The 18,697-nt window shown below is 38.6% G+C and overlaps 5 protein-coding genes across 5 annotated transcripts; 3 read left to right on the plus strand and 2 right to left on the minus strand.

Annotated features, from left to right (window-relative positions):
• The first annotated feature begins 39 nt into the window (after nt 1-39).
• On the plus strand, nt 40-2,894 carry BO70DRAFT_376647 (uncharacterized protein). The gene has a single exon (XM_025545144.1). It carries the CDS (start codon nt 255-257, stop codon nt 2,802-2,804), a length of 2,550 nt encoding a protein of 849 aa, XP_025403249.1. The 5' UTR covers nt 40-254; the 3' UTR covers nt 2,805-2,894.
• Nucleotides 2,895-3,055: 161 nt separating this feature from the next.
• BO70DRAFT_307071 (Voldacs domain-containing protein) lies at nt 3,056-4,398 on the minus strand (the record flags this gene model as incomplete). The annotated part of the gene is made up of 2 exons (XM_025540060.1): nt 3,886-4,398; nt 3,056-3,746 (listed from the first exon to the last, which is right to left on the minus strand). Exons 1-2 carry the CDS (start codon nt 4,164-4,166, stop codon nt 3,056-3,058), a joined length of 972 nt encoding a protein of 323 aa, XP_025403250.1. The 5' UTR covers nt 4,167-4,398.
• Nucleotides 4,399-4,402: 4 nt separating this feature from the next.
• Nucleotides 4,403-5,554, minus strand: BO70DRAFT_307074 (uncharacterized protein). The gene is made up of 2 exons (XM_025540061.1): nt 5,370-5,554; nt 4,403-5,313 (listed from the first exon to the last, which is right to left on the minus strand). Exons 1-2 carry the CDS (start codon nt 5,383-5,385, stop codon nt 4,787-4,789), a joined length of 543 nt encoding a protein of 180 aa, XP_025403251.1. The 5' UTR covers nt 5,386-5,554; the 3' UTR covers nt 4,403-4,786.
• Nucleotides 5,555-5,984: 430 nt separating this feature from the next.
• BO70DRAFT_358265 (Metallo-dependent phosphatase) lies at nt 5,985-8,529 on the plus strand. Its single transcript, XM_025542254.1, has 5 exons — nt 5,985-6,289; nt 6,358-6,689; nt 6,746-7,003; nt 7,060-7,970; nt 8,023-8,529. Exons 1-5 carry the CDS (start codon nt 6,172-6,174, stop codon nt 8,084-8,086), a joined length of 1,683 nt encoding a protein of 560 aa, XP_025403252.1. The 5' UTR covers nt 5,985-6,171; the 3' UTR covers nt 8,087-8,529.
• Nucleotides 8,530-9,120: 591 nt separating this feature from the next.
• Nucleotides 9,121-11,524, plus strand: BO70DRAFT_307080 (uncharacterized protein). Its single transcript, XM_025540062.1, has 3 exons — nt 9,121-10,290; nt 10,342-10,778; nt 10,835-11,524. The coding sequence occupies exons 1-3, from the start codon at nt 9,231-9,233 to the stop codon at nt 11,261-11,263; spliced, it is 1,926 nt and encodes a 641-aa protein (XP_025403253.1). The 5' UTR covers nt 9,121-9,230; the 3' UTR covers nt 11,264-11,524.
• Nucleotides 11,525-18,697: the final 7,173 nt, after the last annotated feature.

Raw genomic sequence — 18,697 nt, forward strand, 5'->3', positions numbered from 1 at the left:
CTCACGGGTGCATCTCCCTCATGGCCTCGCTTGTCTTTGCTCCATCCCTCCTGTGCTGGTGGTTTCGTGGCTTCTGGTTCCTTGTTTGCCTGATTTCAACCATCTTGGATGTTGTCCAGAGTGTCCGGGGACCTGGCATAAGCTGGATACTCATCAAGCAAGAATAGGAACGACCCCGGTGGATGGGTCAACGCGTCTTCTAATCTCAGCAAACAGGTTGGTCGGTCTCGCACGATACGCATCAGGGAACGACCATGCCGCCCCTGACCACGGTTATTGCGATAGCTGTCAGCTGCGCAGTCATCTTCATCGTCTCTGCCATAGTGGCCACCGTCATCTGGATCAGAGTCCGTCGAGATCGCCTGTCGCTGGCAGTGGCATCCGCGAAGAACGGCCGCTTAGCCTTGCAGTACCATGCAGAGACGCTGACCGAACTTTCACGGGAAGAGGGCACCGCGCTACGACAGTATGGACAGCTCCCGTATGGCAAGCCGTCCGAATGGGGAGTCCTCTCCTCTCGCGAGAGTCTGGCACAATCCCCAGTGGACTCGGAAATGTCTTCTCCTTTGATCGAAAAGGCCCGTGATCTCCGCCGCTCGCTCTCTCGCTCCCTTTCCGCCCGATCTGGGCGACATTCAAGGAACTTTCTGGGGCCTCAACGTCTCAGTTCGCTGTCCCCACTGACGGAGAGATCGGAGAAGCGATACTCTGGTTCACCCACCGTCTCGGGAATCGATGAGGGCGTGGTGAGCTCCGCAGTCGAGGGGGCCTTTGAGCTGCCAACGGAGACTACGCCTAGACATACACCAGACCGAGAGGAGGACCAGGCGAGGGCAGAACTCTCCATTCGGCCCGTTTCGGGAGGGTGGCCCTTGATGCATCACAGAGAGCGCTCCGGGAGCTTGTACCCGCTCATGGAAGATTACCAGGAAGGCTTCCACCCACCTTACACCAGGGTGCGAGGAGGGAGCATAACTGCTCAGACATCCGGAAGCGCACCCGAGCAACCAGTACCACCGCCCCCGTGTGCGTATCCGCCCAACCGCTTCCGTCTCTCGAAGAATGACTCGATCTGTCTCTCGTCGCTCAGCCTCGAAACCGCCGACAGCTCCATCCTGGACGACAGTAGAAGGACCTCGACCAACATCGATAGTGACTTCACCTCGCCAGCACTGCCCCCTTGTCCGACGTTCGCGCCGTTTGATGCCAACGATGTTGGGCGGATGGAGTATGACCGCAGGAGCTTTGTGACACCCAGTTCAGTCGTACCAGCCCCTTTCATCTTTCCTGCGTCGTCTTGTGCTGTGTGGGAAGGACAGAAAATAGAATCTTCTCCAGACCGCACATCTCCTCGCCGCAGTCTCACAGCACGCAGCCCGACTCATTCAATGGAACGCATCAGCCCGCCTCCTCGGAGAAGCGAGTCTTTGTCCGAAAACAGGACCAAGCGGGATTCGTCCCTATGGGTGAAACCCCTGGATCTGAACCGCGCGCCTCCGCTTAGTGCAGTAGGTCGCAATGTAGGCTTGCTGCCGCATTTCAGTCAGATGCAGCGGCACACAATGCACGGCGACCAGCGAAGAGACCATGATCCTTTCTACAGCGGCGCGGGCAATTTCACTACGCCCAATGGTCAGCCGCGAAAGAGGGCCACGAGTGCCTTGATCCAGGACACTTCCATGCAGATCTCGACCGTCCATCCCAAGCCGCCTCTACCGTCTGCATTGAAGGGAGGCAGTGGCTCTCGCAAGGGCCACAGGCGGCAGAACTGCGTGCGGATCTCCATCCATCCGCCAATCACGTTCGGGGGCTCTGTCTTTTCTCCTACGGCTGAAGAGCCAGAACTCGAAGAGAATGATCGGCGTCGATCACAGGGTTCTGGATTGTTGACGCCTCATGTGTCACTGGACTCCACCGTATCCAATCTTTCTATGGGTAGAAATAGCTACCAGAACCAGCTGAAAGACCGACCACGAATCACCGAGATTCCTAGTGATGAGCCACGCAACTCTTACACAGCGCCACCAAGGAAACGAAGGCACGCGCCTGCTGATTCCAAAGACAGCACTCTGAGCATTGAGAAGATGTTGCCAGAGGTCGTGACGACGCTACTGCCCCCCAAGATTGATACGAGCCTGTCGAGCACCCCGTCCTCCGAACAGAACAGCCCGGTATGGATGATTCCCAATTACAACAGCTCGCCGACCACGCACGAGAATGCTTCTAGCCCTGGCAGCCCACGCCGCTCAGCAGTCAAGGGACCGCGCCACCCACCGGCAAAGTCCGCAGCACGCAGCAGCTACCGTTCCATGAACCCGCTCGAGGACAGCGCCAAGTCGCCCTCCAGTCCACCCGTTCGTTTCTCGCGCCCTCAGAGCACCAGGAGAGAGCCAACACGCAAAACGTCCGATCCGCTCCGAGCGAAGAACGACAAAGAAGTGGCAGCCGCACACCCCAACAGACGGCCGAGCCGCAAGGGCCCACAGCAGCAACGACCATCGTCGGCCGGTGTCCCGAAACCGCCTCACGCAAACAGCGGGATAATTGTTCCCATCTGGGAAGACAAGGCCATGGACCGCAAGGCACCAACTCGATCGACGTCCGTCGGCAGCGAACCCGCCGAGCTCCAGGGCGACTCATCCCCCACCCGAACGGAACGGGCCAAGAGCCAGAGGTCGCCGCCAAAATCGAGCCACCGGGCCAGACAGGAATTCCGGACGCCGACGAAGAAGACAGTAGGGTTGGGAATCGGGGCGGCCACCCCGGCCAGTCTGTATGATGGAGATGGATTTCTGAAAGAGTAGACTAAAGGGTTTGGTGAGGGCGTTTTTATTTGTTACTTTCAGTTCCTTAGCTTGGTTAGCATGCGGGCGTGTCCGATATCCACTGTAAAGATAGGCGTAGGTAGGCTTGAAATCAAAATACATCTAATTTTCTCGTCTGCTCATCTAGCAACATTCATTTATGAACAACTCAACTTTTCATTCCTTTTTTTCGTCTGACCGATCTATTATTACACCAGCCACAACTTACTGTAACCAACCGCACAATAAACCTAATCCGTCCTCCGCCACTTCGTCTCCCCCCCTTCCCCTTGCCCATCAACCCCCTCCTCCCCTCCCTCCACATCCATCTCATTCTCATCCTCATCCTCCCTCGCCCTCACCGTCCCCGCGCCCGGCCCAAGCCCCAAGTTCAACCCCAAACTCGGCTCCTCTCCCCCACCAATCCAATTCCCCTCCTCATCAAAAAACTCATGCATATTCTCCGCCGTAATCCACCCTCCACTGCCCTCCACCGGCGGCGGCAGACCACCCGCTCCATCACCCATAGTCACCAGCCCGGACTGGAATAGATTATCTCCTTCCTCGTCGTCATCACCATCCTCGACGGGATCGGGGTGCAGGTTCGAGCATGCGGAGACTGCGGCGTAGAGGGTTTGCGTGGGTGTTTCGCGTAGTTCGGCGGGGGTGGATGAGTCGAGGTCGGAGGAGGTTGCGGAGTTGGAGGGGGAGGGGGAGGAGGCCGGGGGTGGGACGAGGGTGAGGGTGAGGCTTTCTTCTTCGTCGTCGGACATTATGGAGGCCGGGTTGGGGGTGGGGGTGGCGATTTGCATGTAGAGGCCTTGGACTTGGGATTCCGTGTTGGGGAGGTGTAGCCGCTGGATGGCGTGCAGGGAGATGGACGGGTAGGGGATTGAGAGGCCGCTTGGGGATGGGGTAGTCGGGTTGTAGAGGAGGAATTTGCTGGGTTGGGTTGGGGGTTAGTTGACTTTCTTTTCTGGGGGAGGGGGGGTGGATGGGATAGTGTATGGAGGGCGTTCATGGTCCTCTTTAGGGTTGTGATGTTGGGATGGCTGTGTTGCGCATGTAATGGAAAACTCACTCCGAAGTAACCCAGACACTAACGCCGGGAATCACGACCTCCGTTTCCTCTGCATCGTCGGTGGTGTGCCCGTTCGCGGTCGCGGGAGTGGTCGCGGTGTCGCGCAGAGCAGCCAGGGCTGGCACGGCGGCGAGATCGCGCTCCAGCACGACCAGAGAGCAGTTTTGCTGGTGGTAGTGCAGGACGGCGGGGCCGGAGTAGAAGGAGCTCGGGGTGCGGGATTGGTGCTCGGCGATGGGGACAAACGTCGTCGTGTCGGGGGCGGTGGTGAGGGGTTCCATTTTGGGGGTTGGGTGTGTGGCTGTTAGGGTGAAGGTGAGGGTTGAGGTGGAAAGAGGGAAGAGGGGAGGTCGGAGGGAAGAAGATAGAGCTTGGGCGGGCGGAGAGCTAGCGGGTGTTTGATTCCGCGGTTGCGCTGCGGGACGCGGGCGCGGGTATGTTTTAATGGGCGCAGTGGTTACGTTACGTCGTGTACGATATCCGCTGGGACTGGGAATGAGAACTAGGAAGGAGAGGTGGAAATTGGAGAGTGGTATTCTGATGGCTTCTATCTGGTTAGGATAATTTGAGGCTTTAGATGTGGTCGAGGTGGTAGGTGCCCCGTCCGGTGGGATGACGCTACTGCGGCCGGCGGCCGCCGAGGGATTGAGGTACCTGCTGGCGGGGACCGCGGGATGCAAATCATCCTGCACCGCGATCTGGTGCAGATGCAGTGCGCGCAACTTCGGACAGTTGGACTTGATTGCGGTGACGCCGGTGTTGGGATGTTGAGTGCCCGCTTGCCCAGCCACTGTAAGGAATTCGTGTCTATCCGCTGCGATAGCAGCTATGGCACGATCCGGAGCACTCATAGAGAAGAGCTGAGTAAAGAGGTGATGGTATTTCCGGGGTTTTAAGCCATTCATTTCACGTCCAGCCCTCCAAACGCTCGATCTAGCTCCTCGCCCTCATCGCGCGGCACCATCGACGGTAAAACGGCCGCACTAGGGTCGGCAGATGCGCTGTCCAGGAGACTCGGTTGCGCCTGGCCATATGCCTGAAACCCCAATGCCGCATTGCTCGGCTGAAGTAGTTTCTCGTCGCGATCGAGCCATCCCGGTGCGACCCGGCGCTTCTCTGCCAGTTCGCGCTGGGTGATAGAGCCCTCCCAGTCGCGGATCGCCTTCTCGGCGTCGCTGCGGGCCTTATTCAGGTGTTGCTCGAGCGAGTTGCAGGAGGCGAGGATCTCCTCCGGGGAGGCGGCGTGCTCGCCGCTGGCCGAGACAACATAGCGGGGGATGGCGTCGGGGTTACTGGGGTCGACGGTGACGGAGGGGGGGATGGTCGAGGGGACGGACTTGTAGGTGTAGGGGAGAGTGACGGAGGCGGGGAGGTTGATGAAGGGGGAGACGGTCAGGGGGACCTGGGCGAGGAGGGGGTGCGGCGGGCCTGCAGAGAGGAAGGTGAGGAGGAGTATTTCGTTTGGGGTAGTGGATAGAACTTACGGTAGGACTCGTACATGGTGGTGGTTGCGTTAAATGAGAGGAGAGAGAGAGAGAGATGTCTGAAGAGAGATGTAATCACGGATGATTGATTGATTGATTGATTGATTGTCCTGAACCCCCGCGGGCGTATTGGGCGTATTAGATTACAGGGACTGTAACCGCCCGGTAATCGGCCGTGGCAGCACAATTACGGCCTTGAGAGTTGTTGCTCTGACGTCGCAATCAAAGAATCGGTGATACAAGCCGGCTTTTGAAGGCTGGAGTCATTTTCTGGGGATTGTTAAATACCCGGGCAATTGTTGGCGTCTCATCGCGTCCCCCGCAGAGTGTCTGCAGCATCTGGGCCCAGCACGAGGGCGTTCAGCCTCCTCCATCCCCGATAGCAGCTAGTCTCTCCTATTCGGGCTGCACTGCCCAGTTAGCCTCTCCAGTCTCCATCTCCCCATCTTCCATCTCTCCTCTTCTCCTCTTCTCCCCTCGACTTGACCCACGCTTGTCTTGCTTCTCGTTTTTCCAGCCCTCCTCGCGTCCCCTTATCGCCTGACTGTGCCCCCCGATCACCCTCTCTCCTTCCCCCCTCTCCCCCCCCTCCCCTCGCCACCTCGCAGGCAACCCCTCCATCGTGCTTCTCTTTCCAGTCGGCAAGCCTCCAGACCGTGTGTGAAATCCAATCCCGCCGCCGCTAAACCCCCACCAACGTCGGCCTCCGCACCGTCGCTCTTCCCCTTTTCCTCCCCCTCTCGCATCCCCCGGGGCACGACCTTCTTGCGATTCCCCCAGATCCAGGATATCTCGAGCCACCATGGATCGGGCCATCGCGCGTGCGGTGACGGAGAAAAAGCCGGTCCCGGAGATCGACTTCACGCTACATGTGATGGAAGATGGCACCCAGGTGTCCACCACGGAGCGTGTAATCAAAGGTAATCATCCGCCTGTGACAGTCTTCAAGACTGGAAGCTCTTCTTCTGACACCCCGGCGACTCTCCAGAGGTGCAAGCGCCGGCGTTGAACACCCCGCCCGACGACATGTTCTGGTCTCGTGAAGACCCGTCCAAACCCAATCTTCAGTACCTCAAGCAACACTTCTACCGCGAAGGCCGTCTCACTGAGGACCAGGCGCTATGGATCATACAGGCCGGCACGCAGCTGCTCCGGGCCGAGCCCAACCTGCTGGAGATGGATGCGCCCATCACCGTGTGCGGTGACGTCCACGGCCAATATTACGATCTGATGAAGCTTTTCGAAGTCGGCGGCGATCCCTCCGAGACGCGGTACCTGTTCCTCGGTGACTATGTGGATAGAGGTTACTTCAGTATTGAGGTTCGTGATGTCGCGCGCTGCACGAGTCTAATTCTCGCCACTAACCCGACCCCTAGTGCGTCCTGTATCTCTGGGCTCTCAAGATCTGGTATCCAAACACGCTGTGGCTGCTGCGGGGCAACCACGAATGTCGCCACTTGACGGATTACTTCACCTTCAAGCTCGAGTGCAAACACAAATACAGCGAGCGCATTTACGAGGCTTGCATCGAGTCCTTCTGCTCGCTGCCACTGGCGGCGGTCATGAACAAGCAGTTCCTCTGTATCCACGGCGGTCTGAGCCCGGAACTGCACACGTTGGAAGATATCAAGGCGGTAGGTTGCTGGTTGGGCCTGTTTTTGAGGCCGGGCAAGAGGCTGACGTGCGACAGATCGATCGCTTTCGGGAGCCCCCGACTCACGGCTTGATGTGCGACATCCTTTGGGCCGATCCCCTGGAGGAGTTTGGACAGGAGAAGACAGGGGATTACTTCATCCACAACAGCGTTCGTGGATGCTCGTATTTCTTCTCATACCCCGCGGCGTGCGCTTTCCTCGAAAAGAACAACCTCCTCTCCATCATTCGGGCGCACGAGGCCCAGGACGCCGGCTACCGCATGTACCGCAAGACTCGGACGACAGGCTTCCCCAGTGTGATGACGATCTTCAGCGCACCCAACTACTTGGACGTCTACAACAACAAAGCGGCCGTCCTAAAATACGAAAACAACGTGATGAACATCCGCCAATTCAACTGCACACCTCACCCCTACTGGCTGCCGAACTTCATGGACGTGTTCACCTGGTCCCTTCCCTTCGTTGGTGAGAAAATCACGGACATGCTCATTGCCATTCTCAACACCTGCTCCAAAGAGGAGCTCGAAGACGACACCCCGACGTCGTCGGTCTCGCCCACCGCCCCCACTTCTCCCCCTGTGGCCATGGATGTCGAGAGCAGCGAGTTCAAGCGCCGGGCTATCAAGAACAAAATTCTGGCCATTGGTCGTCTGTCGCGTGTGTTCCAGGTGCTGCGTGAAGAGTCCGAGAGAGTCACCGAACTCAAGACCGCGGCTGGCGGTCGTCTGCCGGCGGGTACTCTGATGCTGGGCGCGGAGGGAATTAAGCAGGCTATCACCAACTTCGAGGATGCCCGCAAGGTCGATTTGCAGAACGAGCATCTGCCTCCGTCCCAGGAGGAGGTCATCCGGCGGAGTGAAGAGGACAGACGGATTGCCATGGAGCGCGCTCACCACGAGGCCGAAAACGACGCGGGTCTGGCGACTGTGGCTCGGCGGATCAGCATGTAAGTTCTTTCTAGCGGCCCTTCTCAGGAGAACACGCACTAACTCGTCCAGGTCGGCGGGATCGGGAAAGACCCGACGACAACGGGATGCCAACCGGGATTCCCGAGAAGCATGATCCATCCGGCGGTGACGCGAGGTGCTCCATCTCGATTCAGCATTTCCTTCGAAGCGGCATTTGGCAGACGTTTTCCCTGCAGCAGACCGCCACCCGACTCTGTCTGTATAGAGCGAATCAAACTCCGGGGTCCTAGACCACTTGTCTCATCATGATTCTTGTCTCCAGGGAAGAGATTACTTACTGTATTGCATAATGGAGAGAACGTGGACCAGGAGGCTGTCATGTCATGTGATGTGATTCCTTCCCACTGCAGCATTTGCGAGGCGTCCGTGACGTCTCGCCCATGAGTTGATGAATCGATACACCATGAATTCTGCTCGTTGTCGTCCTTGTCTGTTTGTTTGGGTTTTTGATTCTCCCCCTCTTAAAAATATTATTTTTCCACAGACGAGACGTATTATGGATTGGGAATGGGGATTGTTCCCAAGCTCTATGGTTATTTGTAACTACGATCGTATGTGCAGTAGTAAGGTATGCAGGATATTTCCGGTTGCGGAGGCAGTCACTGCAGGCGGTAACCTCAGGCAGCATCCCCGCTGACAACCTGCCTGCGCGTGGCCCATTCAACCTGCATTTCCATATATCCTAGTAGGATAGTCGAATATGTCCGACTGACTTTAATTAGGCAGTCATGTGACCTTGCCCGGTGATTGCATAATTATGGGTTGAGAAAGTAAACCCAAGTGCTCACCTTTCTGGGAACAGAACTCCTAATACAAGTCCTTGGCACTTGAATGTATAGAAATACTCACTGTAAGTCAAGAATGATGACTAACCCTTATATATAATAATATTCATCGCTAATAGGTATTACAATACATTGAAGTCATCTTAGCGGGCAACCTATTTAATTGCTTCATCAGAATGATGTAATATGACGAGATATTGAATTCATTCAGCGGAATAATACATCCAGTTACTATGACAAGTGAGTTGACTCAGCAGGCTCCTTCCTAGAATGAAGAAAAAATCACCTCTTGCATTCATCCATACCCCTCGGCCACTCTAAATACTACAGCCTCCCCCTGCCTACTCTCTCTACTTCTGAAGTTACTCTGCTCCTCTACCTTTCTCACTTCCAACTATTCGTACCCTGCTCTCTTTACTGCTGCTGTCTGTTACCAAGAGTTGTCTTAATAACATGGCGCTGGTAGCAAACCCATTGGTGTTTCCGATCACCTCAGGTGAAATCAGTTATGTGTCTGGACAGGTCCAACTGCAGAGCCCGGGATTTCAGACTGGACATGGAACTGGAAGCGAAACCCGTTCGAGGAGATCGAACAGATCATCCAGCGACGAAGCCCCAGTCCGAAGTTGGGACGGGTTTCTTGAAGAAGACCTCCGTGCTGGGGGACCAGACCTACCGGATCTTCCTTGTGAAAAGCTACCGATCCCCGACACTCACTCTCAATACGAACGCTTGACAGGTTCAGCTCGCGTGCGTCTGTGCGAGGATATCTTGAAGATTTGCCGACAGTACGACCTGGATATCCTGGAGGTTGATTTCTGTGGTCGTCGCTGCACTTTCATGCCAACGAAGATCCCGAACTTGACCGTTCTTCTGTTGACCCGCAGGAAACCCCACTCGGCGGGAGAATGGATCAAGGCTGCACGTGCAGTTCGAGGCCTGCTGCACCAAAAGGGCATAGAGAATATCAATGTCGAGATCATTGATCGCGCGCTTCTTCGGCCCCTCCAGCTGAGCCCATGCACTCCCAAAGATGACATTTACTCCAAGTGGAGTGTCGTACGCGATGAGATAATCCACGCAATCCGGCTCAAAGATATCCGATACATCAGCTGTTGTAGGGCTGGATGTTCAGAAAATATCGATGATTGCCCGGTCACGGTTCTATTGGGAGTCAATCCAAAGATCCAGGAGTGGAAAGTAACCCGTGAGAGGGTTGTTACGATCCTGGATAAGCACGCACTAACCGGTGTTGGAGTCCTTATCCGCAAGGACTCCATCACCCGTAGTGTCGAGTCATATGAGGGCCCAGCCATGGAAAACTTCTTGGAGGGTGCCCCGGCTAATATGGGATTTAGCCTGGCCCCAGGAAGGATGCAGGCCTCACGTGGAACCTTGGGGGGCTGGGTTGAGCTCCAGAACCCTAGATCCGGCCAGTGGATCCCTTTCGCTCTGACATGCACACACTGTGTGCTCCCCGTGGGTCGACACAAGTCCGTGGAAGAAGAGAAGGGTGAGTCTCTAAGCCGTCTGCTTGATGGGAGTGGTGCTGACTTGAAAGTAGTTCTTCACACTTGGGAGAAACAAGGAGTGCCGTTCGGTGACTCAACGGCGGGCAAAATGCTCACCGTTGACAGCCCGAGCAGGGACGAAATCACGACACTCCTTGACGCGTGGAAGGGACAGATACAGAGCTTGGAGGATGATCCGCTTTACAAACGGGTGCAGGCTGCCCACGAGAAAGAGGACTTTGTGATCCCTCGCGACCAGGCCCAGTGGGAAAGCAACAGGAGAGTCCTGGATATCCTGAAACCCAAACGCGATGGTGTCAAGCTGTTCTTCCAGAAGCAGGGGTATCTGTTGGGGAGCGTTATGGCGGCATCGGGTTTGGTGGAGAGACCCCTTGCCAGCGTTCTGCGAATGGACCCAAAGGCCTCTCCATCAACTCTTGACTGGGCCCTCGTTCGGGTGAGAGAAAACCGTCATCCCGGTGAGAACACGGTATGTAATATTCCCAGGCTTCATCTGAACCCTAAGGCACCTAACAGATGCTCTAGATACCACCCGACGCGAAGCAGAAATTTCAGGTCGTCTTCGATAAGCTGACTGGGTTCAAACACGGGGGGGATATCAAAGCCAACAGTGTGCTCATGAAAGTCGGGCATGCAAGCGGGGCCACCGCAGGTTTCTACAACAAGTTGCTCACTGCAATGATCGCCACTAGGATTGTTGATGGAAAGGAGACCCCCATGGTCACCCATGAACACTCCATTTACCCGTCGGTCACAAAAGGAAAGAGGAGCGTCATTGAACACGGTGACTCGGGATCGTTTGTGTTCGACCACAGCGGAGCTGTGGTTGGGATGGCCTGGGGGGGCAACGCATATGAGGACACCGGCTATTTCACGGAGATCTCCGACCTCATTGAAGACATAAAGAACCAGACGGGAATCAGGGAAATCCGACTCCTAGGTGGAAGCTACTGATGTTATCACTCTTGACAAACCCTACGACCTCTACGCAGTACGAGGAAAAAGGCAGGGAGAAACGAATGATCGAGGCTCTGACTGTCCTTGCTTGATGCAGCGCCGTTAGCTGAAAAAAGTTTAAATTGGTCTTTTTTTTTCTTTTCGTGCTCTTCTGATGCTCTTATGTTTTCTGTTCTGTTACTCAACTATTATTCAGTTGTTTTCTTGTGTTCTGCTGAGGGCGGGATCTGAATATCTTAGAATAAAAAAAAAATTAATAAAAATAATTTTGTTACGGGATAGATCCATGATATGATGCAATTGGCTACTACGGCTTACTAAGGATGGAACATGATTATTCCATCTCCGGCTGAGGAAGCATATATGAAGTGGAGTTCTCAGGGGTGTAGGGGCTTCCGGACGCTTCACCTGTATACAGCCTATGACACAGAAATAGAATACTAGTAAACAGTAGATATAATACTTCTTAGAGTTATTATATTAATAAATTAAGTACTTAATCTCTTCTAGCTAGTAATTATTCAGCAGATTCTTTTAATAATTATCAGAATATATACTTACTCAGCTAAAGATAAAATAATTATATTTTATTTTTAATAAATTATAATAGCTAATTATATTATATTATTCTTTTTTATTTAATATATAATTAATTCTTTAAATTAAAATAATTAATAAAATAAAAAAATAAGAATAACTTACAAATATATTAAATATTTAAAAAATTTAAATATATTAATATATTAAAACTAATTCTTCTGCTTATCTAGATAAGTCTTAAATTATTAATTAAATATATCTAATTAATTTATATAATTATTTTAATTAATTTATTTATTATTATATTCTCTGTAAATAAATAGATAATCTAAATCTTTTTATTTATTAATAATTTACTAAGTTTTTTATAATCTTAATAATTCTCTGATTATTTTTATATAAAATAATAAAAATATTTTAATATATAATATTTCTTTTAATAATATATAGAAAATATTTATATTAAATTATTTATTTAATTATTTTAATAATAATAATATACTTTATTTTAATAAAATTTTAAATAATAATTATTTATTTCTTACTAATCTAGTAAATAGATAAATTATTAATTATTATTATAAATTTAATAATTAATCTTTTTAATCTTATATTAATATATATAAAATTAATATATATATTAAAGATTTTTTTCTTATTTTTTTTAATTAAAAATATTATCTTATAATTTTTTATAAATTTAAAATATCTTAAAATATATTTTATAGTAGATAGATAAATCTGATATAAATTAATTAAATATTAAAATAATTAATTAATTAAAAATATAATATTTACTCTTATTCTATATATTAAGAATATTAATTTATTAATTATTATTTTAAATATTTTATAATTTTTTCTATCTAATCTTAAGCTATTAATATCTAGTTAAATATTTAATCTTATTAATATATTAGTTAATTTATAATCTATTATTCTAAATTTTTTTAAAATCTGTTTAATATAGTCTTCTTAATCTATTTTAATTAATTTATTTTTTTTAAATAAATCTAATTTTTAGAAGCTTTTAGATTAAGCTAGAATCTATTATTAAATAAAAGTTCTTTAATTTCTTCTTAATATTATAAATTTCTGTTTTTTTATAATTAAGAATAAGAATATTATTAATATATAAAATAATAATTATTTTTTAAATATTAATAAAAATACTAAGATTAATAATAATTAATTTAAATCTAATCTTTTTAAAAAAATTTATTATCTTATAATTTTATAGATTAATTAATTATCTAAATTTATATAAAGATTTTCTTAATTTAAGAATTATATTTTTAATTATTTTAAAATTAAATTCTTAAAAATTTTTAAATATTTTTATATAATTAGATTTATCTAGCTTTAAGTTAATAAATATATTTAATATATTTAGAAAATAAACTTTATATTCTAGCTTTATTAATATTATTATAAGAATTCTAAAACTATTTAGATAAAATATTAAAATAAATATCTTATTAAAATTATTTTCTGATTATTTATTTTCTCTGATTATTAATCTTATTTTAAATTAATTAATTTTTTTATTAATATTTATCTTTATATTAAAAACTTAGTATATAAAGAATATAATTTTTTTAATTTTTTTTCTTTAAATAATTTTTTTTTTAAGTTTTAAAGCTTATTAATACTATAAGTTTTTTCTGAATAGCTTTAATTTATTTAGATTTATAGATTTTATTACTGATTATTTTATTATATAATCTAGATATTTATATATCTAATTTTATTATAATTTTTTTAATTATTTTATATTTATAATTTTTCTTTTAAAATTCTGATATAAATATAAGAAAAATCTTAATATATTATACTAAATAATTATCTATATCTTTTCTTTTTATAATAAAATATTTTATATCTTTTTATTTTATTATATTAGATTTCTAACTCTTTAAAAGTCTCTAGAATAATTATCTTAGATATTTATTTTATCTAGATTAAAATAATATAATCTCTGATTCTTTAAATTATTTCTTAAAGAATTTATTTATAAGAATTATTTTTTTTTTATTCTTAATCTTATTCTTTTACTAAGTAAAAAATATTTTAAATATAATAAAGCTATTTTTATTAGTTATAATATTTAATTAATCTAAATATTTAGAAAATATTATTAAAGATTTTTTTTTTTAATTAATTTAATTATTTTTTTTAATTAGCTTTTATATAAGTCTATAATAATTAATAAAGAATTTATAATGAATTTTAAGTTTATATTTATAAATTAGAGATTATTTTAAAAAATAAGATTATTTAATTAAGTATAGAATAATTATTAATCTTTAGATAAATTATAAAATATCTAACTAGTATTAAAATAATATTCTAACTTTTTTTATAAAATTTAGGATTTATAATTAATTTTATTATATTATTATTCTTTTATATAATTATATATTATTTATTATTCTTTTTATATCTTAGAAATATCTTTTCAGATACTTGACTTCTAAGTTTATTTATATTTTTATAATAATATAAAACTCTGTAATTCTATATCTAAAAGTATTTTATATTAAATAAATATTTAAATTAGAGTTTAAATAATATCTTTAATTTTTTATAAATTTTTTTTAAATCTTTTATAATAATAATCTAATTTCTTAAATAATTAGCTATATTTATTATCTATTTTTAATATATTTAACTAATTTTTAACTTTATTAATAGAGTATATTTAATTTTTAAAATAACTTAATTATATTATTCAGCTATTTTATTTTAGACTAATATCTTTATTTTTATAAATTTAAATTTAATATCTTTAGATTAATCTTAAAGAATTAAAATAATAAATTTCTTTATATTATCTATATAAATTATTATAACCATCTTTTCTACTTAATATTTTATATAATAAAGCTATATTTTTAATTATTCTTAAATATTTTTAGATTTTTAGATTTCTATACTATATATTCAGAAGTATTAGTTATAATTATTAATTAAAGATAAATAATATTTCTTATCTTTAGTTTTTTCTTAATTAGAATTTTAAAAGTCTATATAAACTTGCTTAAATAATTAGATAATATATAAAATAAAAATATAACTCTAATTCTTAATCTGCTTAATATATATATAAATTTTATATTTATTTTTAAATAATCAATCTCTCTTTTTAAGCTATAGAACTTTTATATTTAAATAAATTAAATATTTATTAAATAAATATTTATCAGAATATTTAAGATATTAATATATTAAATATTATTTCTCTGATTTAATAATATCTAAAGATATTATTAAATATATATAATATCTAATTTTTTATAAATTAATTATTAAGATTATAAAATATCTTATTATATTAAGATAGATTATTCTTTTTATTCTCTTATTTTTAATAATTATTTTATTATTTTTATAAAACTAATAATCTTGCTTAAATTCTTATAATTTATATTTATTTATATAAAATACTTCTAAAGAGAGAAAATTACTTATTAAGCTAGAAATATATATAATATCTTTTAATTTTATTTTAGAATTATTAAGCAGCTTTATTCTAATTATTTTATAATTTTTTATTAATATTTTATTATTATTAATTACTGTGAATATTTCTTTTTATAAAAAGTTTAAAAAATTAAAGAAATCTTTTTAATTAATTATATAACAGATAGCTTTACTATCTAAATATTATTAATTAATAATAATTTAATTATTAAACTTTATATTAATATTCTCTGTAAATCTTATTCTGATATTAATATTATTAGAAATAATATAGATTTATTTAATATAATAATATACTTATTTAAAATAATAATTTTTTTCTTAAATTATTCTACTAGCTGTTTCTTAATTATTCTAATTTAATTTATTATTAAATTAATATTTAATAAATTTTTTTTTCTGTTTAAAGAACTACTTCTTATATAAAATTTTTTTTTTTAGCTTTATTATTTAAGTCTTAAGATTTTTAATTTTTTTTTTAATAGCAGTCTCTTATTATATAATCTTTTTTTTTATAATAAAAATAAATTATATTCTTTTTCTTATTAGATTTTATTACTCTGGATTTTTTTTTTATTTATAGATTTTATCAGATTCTTATAATTATTTATATAATTTATAAGATATTTTAAAATTAAAAGTATATTTAAATTTATTAATATATTTCTAAAATTAATATATTTTTTAGATAGACTATTTAGATATTATATAATTATTAGATTATTAATCTTTATTATTTTTTTTATAGATATTTACTAGTTATTAATAAGAACTTTTTATTTTTAAGAATATTTTTATCTTAGTATAATTAAGATTTTTCTTTTAATTAACTAGCTATATCAGTTATTATAATTTTAGAATTTTAGATAATTTTAAATAACTTTTTTATAAATATTTTTATTATTTTTTTATATATTTAAAATTCTTAATTAATAAAGTTCTTTTCTAATTTAGTTCTATTTATATTATTATTCTTATTTTTATATTAATTTTATATTATTTAATTATAATATTAATAAAATTCTTTTAGATTTCTCTGAGAGTTTTATTATATTTTTTAATAATTTATTATATAAATTATATCTTTAATTATAATATTATTAAATAAAATTAATAATAAGTATTTTTCTTAATTAATATATTAATTTTAAACTTCTTTTTCTGATATTAAGATTTAGAATTAATTTTATTATTTTTACTTCTGAATCTATAATAAAGATATTTTAATAATTTAAGATTATTTATTAAACATATACTAATTAATAATATTTGCAGAATTAATTTAAAAATTAAATATATAGATAAAAAAGATTAAATAATCTATATTAAATATTAAGCTAATATAAATTTTATAAAATATAGACTTTAAAATAATTTAATAAATTAATAAAATTAAATTTATAATTAATAAAATAGAGTTCTTAAAAATATAAAGACTTCTAAATATTTTATCTATATATAATTTACAAGTATTCCGCAGCGCCTTTGGCGCTGCTGCAATAAATACTTAATAATCAGATATCCAGTCCAGAGTATCTGATTAGTTGTTATTAATATATTAAAAGAATAGTAGAATAGTAACTATATATTTTTCTTAAATTAATATAAATAAATATTAAAGCTTTTTAAAATTATTTTTTATTATTTTAATTTAGTAAAAATAGACAGTACTAAATATTTTATTTATAATTTTCTTTTTTTATTTATATATATAACTATTAAAAAATAATTCTAATCTAAGTATAATTAATCTTTAATAATCTTTTCTTTCTTCTTCTCTGTATATTATTATTATATAAATTATATTATTATTTATTAGTAATATTTAAAATTAAAGAAGTATATTTAGCAGTAATATAATATTAAATATATTTAATAATAATATATAAAAATTTAGACTATATATAAATAAAAGATAATATCTAAATAAATAATAAATTATAAATAATAGAAGTATCTTATTAAATCTTAATCTAATATTTAATATTTAATAAATATTATTATATTAATTAAGAAAGATAATATCTAACTAAGCTAATTATATATTAATAAATTAATATTATTATTATTTTATAAGCTAGAGATCTTATCTTCTTTAATAATTTTAAATATATAAATATATTTTATAAATAAATTTCTTAAAAAATAAAGTTTTTAATAATTATTTAATATTAATAGTATATTATTCTATATATTATCTAAAAACTTTAAAATATTAGATATATTTATAATAGATATATATATAACTTAATATTTTTTATATTAATAGAAATTAATAAAATATCTAAATATTTATAGAATATTATTAATCTAAGTATATAAATTATAAAAAGAATTTTATTTATACTTATTTTTTAATATAGAATAATCTTTATTTAATAAATTTTAAATTTTTTAGAAAAATATATCTAATAGTATATATTTTATAAATTAAAATATTATTTAAATTTTTTTTATAATAATTAATTATTTTAATTTAAAATATATACTTATTGTTCTTATTAATATAATAATCTATAATAATATTAATTATATAGATCTTTGGATTATAGCTAGAGAAAATCTTCTTAAGAAAGTTCTTATCTAAAAATTTTATAGATATACTAAAGAGAAGTAGATTAATTAGTATATTAATAATAATATATAAATAGATATTAAAATATATAGAATAATCTAATTAATCTAAATATATAATTATAATAATCTATTAGATATTTTTAATATAATAAAAGAATTATTAAAAAAAACTACTGCTTCAGATATATATTATATATTTATTTAATTATAAAATTAAATAAAATAGATTAACTCTTCTAATATAATAAGTCTACTTAGAGATTTATAAATAAGTATATTAATATAGATAATAAAATAGATTAACTCTTCTGATATAATAAGTCTACTTAGAGATTTATAAATAAGTATATTAATATAGATAATAAAATAGATTATTTTAATATAATAAATATCTTCAGATATATTATTAAGCAGTAGAAAAACTAAGATCTTATAATAAATAATATTAGAAATAGCTATATTAAAATAAAAATAAAAAAAAAGAATAATAAGAAAAATAAGAAATAAAAGATAAAGAAATTAAAACTAAGAAATAAATTAGTAATATATATATAAATATATATAATAAATAAATATTATATTCTTAAAATAGAGTAATAATCAAGATTTATAAAAAATTATAATAATAAGATATTAAAAAACTCCGCGGGAAAGTATAGAATTAATTATATATTAATATATCTAAAATTATATAATTAATAAATATTATAAAAATATTAATATAAATATTATATATAATAATAGAGATATCTGAAATATTATATATTATTAATAGATTTTATATAATAGAGTAAAGAATAATATATATAAATAAAAAATATTAATATTATA

The sequence above is a fragment of the Aspergillus heteromorphus genome (assembly GCF_003184545.1).
Source record: "Aspergillus heteromorphus CBS 117.55 chromosome Unknown BO70scaffold_2, whole genome shotgun sequence".
NCBI lineage: Eukaryota > Fungi > Ascomycota > Eurotiomycetes > Eurotiales > Aspergillaceae > Aspergillus > Aspergillus heteromorphus.

Coding starts and splice junctions, on each gene's coding strand:
- BO70DRAFT_376647 (XM_025545144.1), top strand. CDS start 255: ATGCCGCCCCTGACCACGGTTATTGCGATAGCTGTCAGCTGCGCAGTC.
- BO70DRAFT_358265 (XM_025542254.1), top strand. CDS start 6,172: ATGGATCGGGCCATCGCGCGTGCGGTGACGGAGAAAAAGCCGGTCCCG. Junction 6,690..6,745: donor GAGGTTACTTCAGTATTGAG/GTTCGTGATGTC, acceptor CCCGACCCCTAG/TGCGTCCTGTATCTCTGGGC. Junction 7,004..7,059: donor CGTTGGAAGATATCAAGGCG/GTAGGTTGCTGG, acceptor GACGTGCGACAG/ATCGATCGCTTTCGGGAGCC.
- BO70DRAFT_307080 (XM_025540062.1), top strand. CDS start 9,231: ATGGCGCTGGTAGCAAACCCATTGGTGTTTCCGATCACCTCAGGTGAA. Junction 10,291..10,341: donor GTCCGTGGAAGAAGAGAAGG/GTGAGTCTCTAA, acceptor ACTTGAAAGTAG/TTCTTCACACTTGGGAGAAA. Junction 10,779..10,834: donor GTCATCCCGGTGAGAACACG/GTATGTAATATT, acceptor CAGATGCTCTAG/ATACCACCCGACGCGAAGCA.